This window comes from Neltuma alba, unplaced genomic scaffold (assembly GCF_004799145.2).
Source record: "Neltuma alba isolate B1F8T4 unplaced genomic scaffold, ASM479914v2 tig00010194_pilon, whole genome shotgun sequence".
NCBI lineage: Eukaryota > Viridiplantae > Streptophyta > Magnoliopsida > Fabales > Fabaceae > Neltuma > Neltuma alba.
In genome coordinates, this window is record NW_021635132.1 from 280169 (window position 1) to 284354 (window position 4186).

The window sequence follows — 4186 nt, forward strand, 5'->3', positions numbered from 1 at the left end:
GTCCTTGGTTCCGAAATGGTTCCTCATGGAGTCTATTACGTGGAAATCCAATGTGCTAGGCTGAATGGCAACGCAAAACCAGTGTTGGCCAACAAGAGCAGGACCAATTATGAAATCACATTCAGCTAAGTTGTAGCCAACGAACTCAGGAAGAAAGAGCTTCTTATATTTTTGGGCTTTCCAGGTTGGATCATGTGCCATCATGTTCTGCATGACATGAAATTGTTAATCCATTAACAGAGAACAAGTCATTTCCAATTCAATTGCTGTCATTGGTATTTGCATTTGGAATTATGCAACCTCACCATGAAATCAACATCGAAAATGTGCCTCTTCCCTGGCCCCAACTCTGCCTTCATGTCCTCCATCACTGCCTTGCACACCAAATTAAGCACCTACAGAACACAAGTGAAAACGTCATTCTGGTACAATAATCTCACCAAACATTATCAAACATAATCGTGGGTGCAGGGACAGAGCATTCTAAATACCCTGTTATTTACTCTGTTCACTCCACCCAGGGAAAACAGCTGTTGTCGGTCTATATCTTCATCAAACATTTTGATGACAGTCCTGCAAACATTGTCAGATGTCAGTGACAGAAAGTATGGTGTTGGGGACATCAATACTTGTCATTCCCATGTATGTTATTGTCATTTTCAATCCTATTGCTGTCATTTTCAGGGCACACTGTGTCATTTAAAAACAAAACACTAGCTACGGATATACTTACATATTCCCCTCTTCCTCTCCCTTGGGTCTACGGGATATTAAAGTGAAAAAGATGTCACTTTCCTCCTTTGGCCTCTTCGTCCTCGGAGCTGCCTTGAATTCTATCCACGGAGATTTAATTGTGGAACTCTTTGCCCTTGTTGACCTCCGAAGGTCAATCGATTTTTCAGGCCCTCCTTCCTCCCCACTGTCACTGCTCACCCATTCTCGATCCAACAGCAAAGGAACATTGGTAGGGGTCATTGTCAGTACATGTGTAGCTTCCTCCCCCTCATCATCTGAATCCCGAACCTCCTTATCATCATCTTCGGCCTCCTCAACCACATAATCATGACTGACTTCCATGTCATCATGGTCATCTTCCTCCTCATCAACCACATGACCTCCTTCCCTGTCATCATGGTCATCTTCCTCCTCATCCTCGTCGTCGTCGTCATCACCTCCATGACCATCACGGTCACCCTCTTCTTCCACCTCCTCAACCATGTAATCATCACTGACTTCCCTGTCATGAAGGTCATGTTGTTCCTCATCCTCATCCTTCTCATCATCTCCTTTGCTGGTTTCATCCTCATCAAGTTCCTCATCTGCACTTCCCGCTGCAACCTCTCTTGCAATCTCCTCCACCACTCGGTCAACATCATCAGCTTCTTCAGCATCGTTACCAGCTGCATCACCAACTGTTTCAACCCCTTCTTTAGCAGTGGCATTCTCATTCCCCATCCCCTTAACTTTGGCGTTCAATCCAATCTGCAATTTGAGTAGCTCATCATCAAGAGCCTTCATTAACGTCCTCTGGCTTTCTTCAAGCTTCTTCACAAAACGAGCCCTCAACTCCTTCAATGCCTGCATACACAGTAAATGAAGATATCAAAAAAATTGTTCACTGTTATCAAATGCCAGTATCTCACTGGTCATTTCTAAATAAAGTCTTGTCATCTCAAGTATCAACCTTGCTAATAGACTGACTTAAACTCAGGTCACGTATATTTTCTAAGTTCCCACATACCGGATCTAAAGACTGCAAAATTGAACTGTCCTCATGTCCTGCTGAGTATACCTCGCTGCCACTGCTTCCATGCAATATTCCCATGCTGCTGCCTCTCTCTTTCTCCACCCTCTCCTTTATCTTCTCCTCGGTCCAATATTCAATGGCGCTTGTTGAACCCCGGTCAACAGACAATCCCAGCGGGAAACGCTCAACAAAATACAGCTGCAAAACCAAATAAAGATAGGTCACACTTCTGCAACAATAACAAAAGACAAAAATATAGTGAACCATAAGAAAAATATTGACTTACCAGCAGCAAATAAAGACACCCTCCAACATTGCAGGTTCCTTTCTTCTTCTTCTTTGTCATCTTCACAAAGTCTCCCATTTCCTTCCACAGGTTCTTGATTATGTACGTTGACCAATCATATTTCCAAAACCCATTCATCGTGTGACGCATCACTTTCAACAAACGTATATGTACAGTTGTGCTTGACCCAGGACATAGAAAAGCTCCAACTGTATAAAGCATAAATAGGAACTCAAAATTGTCGCTTTCTTCCCCAGATAATATCCTCTTCAGTATCTGGGTAAATGGAACCTTCCAATAAGTGTCCTTCAACCTCTTGTATTCCGGGTCATCCTCACTAACATCAGATTTCACTTCCTCCCCACTGTCAGGTACACCTAGAAACTCATGCGCATCTTTTGCCTCAATTGCCTGCCCTTGCCCTCTAATGGTCAAAAAATGCGTTGGTGGGTCATAGCATCTCAACAATGACACAAGTAGATCACGTGGAAGTTGCTTCACATTCACATTAAGCAAGTTCCCAAATCCCATCCTCTGAACTTTCTGCCTCAACCGCCTGTTCTTCTTCACATATTCAGCCAATGATAGAAATCCGGGCAATGAGCACCGGGTGTACAAGGGAACATCATACTTCTTCTTCTCACCTTTCTGTGGCTTCGTTTTCCTTGCCCTCTCATTATACCTATCTTTCTCTTCTTCACTCAGGGCCCTCCATGCCTTCCCCACTTCAATTTTTTCTTCTCTTGCGTTTTTACACTTCTCACCTCGTTTAGCCATATACTCCCTTCTGAACAACACAAGCCCACTGTGGACTCCTTTGCTTGTGGACCCTTCCCCTTCTTCCAACACCATCTCGTATAGTTCTGCAAAGTCATCAAGGTACCATCATTAAATCATAATTTTAATACATTTACTACACATCTAGTTCTTTCCAGATTCGTTATGGTCATTTCCAATTAATTCATTGTCATTTACAATATGGCCATTACAGAGTGACAGTAAGGATGCTGGTATGAATATGGTCGTTTCCAGTTAATTTATTGTCATTACCAATATGCCCATTATAGACTAACAGTTAGGTCAGTACTATGAATATGGTCATTTCCAATTAATTCATTGTCATTTACAATATGGCCATTACAGAGTGACAGTAAGGATGCCGGTATGAATATGGTCGTTTCCAGTTAACTTATTGTCATTACCAATATGCCCATTACAGACTAACAGTTAGGTCATTAATATGAATATGGTCATTCCCACTTAATTCATTGTCATTACCAACATGGCCATTACAGTCTGACAGTAAGGTCATTACTATGAATATGGTCATTTCAAGTTCCTTCATAGTCATTTACCAGTTTGGTATTGTCATTTCCAGTTTATTCATATAATCTTTCCACTCATTCAGACAGTAAGGTCATTACTATGAATATGGTCATTTTAGGTTCGATCATAGTCATTTACCAGTATGTTATTGTCATTTCCAGTTGTTCATATAATTTTTCCAGTCAATCAGACAATTTTCCTACTGATTTCAAAACCCATTTTTCCAGTTCTCAACTACGTTATTAAAAACAGAATAGCTTGCCATAGCGACTCAGCATAAACCCTTAATCGCCATTCCTGTCATTCACAAACTTCATCGCGTCATATCTAAATATTGCCCTATCATTGATTCCCAGACTCACCCAGAAACGTCGACCACAGCACGAAACTTAAATGCCTGAACTTACCTCACTGAAATGCTGTTGATGCTTGTTAACTGCAATGGTGAATCACCGTGCGCCAACCTTCGTCTTTCCACACAATCAGTCAGACGCGACCACGTTCGCCCTTCGAACAGCACGCCCTTCCACTTCCAACTCCTCTGCTCTCTTACGCACACACTATTTCGGGGTCCTCAACTGTCCAGCTTGCCGGCGTTTTTAGGGCAACAATGGGGATGGTGGAAGCGAGAAACCGGGAAGCACGACGGTCAGTGCAGGAGTGTTCGCGCGCGCCTTCTCTCTCTCCGCTTTCAAACGCTGACTGACAGGGGCTGTTTTGTAATTGTGCAACATTTGCATAATCCCAAATCAGGCAACACTTCCCTATCTGGTAATACATTTGCTTAGCTTCCCATTCTGGCATTTTATTATTTTAGCCTTCTTTAT

The 4186-nt window shown here is 42.5% G+C and overlaps 1 protein-coding gene across 1 annotated transcript; it reads right to left on the reverse strand.

Moving 5' to 3' along the window:
* Positions 1-729: 729 nt before the first annotated feature.
* On the reverse strand, positions 730-2956 carry LOC114754823 (uncharacterized). Its single transcript, XM_028943661.1, has 4 exons — positions 2034-2956; positions 1793-1945; positions 1173-1578; positions 730-1037 (listed from the first exon to the last, which is right to left on the reverse strand). The coding sequence occupies exons 1-4, from the start codon at positions 2883-2885 to the stop codon at positions 730-732; spliced, it is 1719 nt and encodes a 572-aa protein (XP_028799494.1). The 5' UTR covers positions 2886-2956.
* Positions 2957-4186: the final 1230 nt, after the last annotated feature.

Coding starts and splice junctions, on each gene's coding strand:
- LOC114754823 (XM_028943661.1), bottom strand. CDS start 2,885: ATGGTGTTGGAAGAAGGGGAAGGGTCCACAAGCAAAGGAGTCCACAGT. Junction 1,946..2,033: donor GGTGTCTTTATTTGCTGCTG/GTAAGTCAATAT, acceptor TTGGTTTTGCAG/CTGTATTTTGTTGAGCGTTT. Junction 1,038..1,172: donor TGACCGTGATGGTCATGGAG/GTGATGACGACG, acceptor AGGAGGCCGAAG/ATGATGATAAGGAGGTTCGG.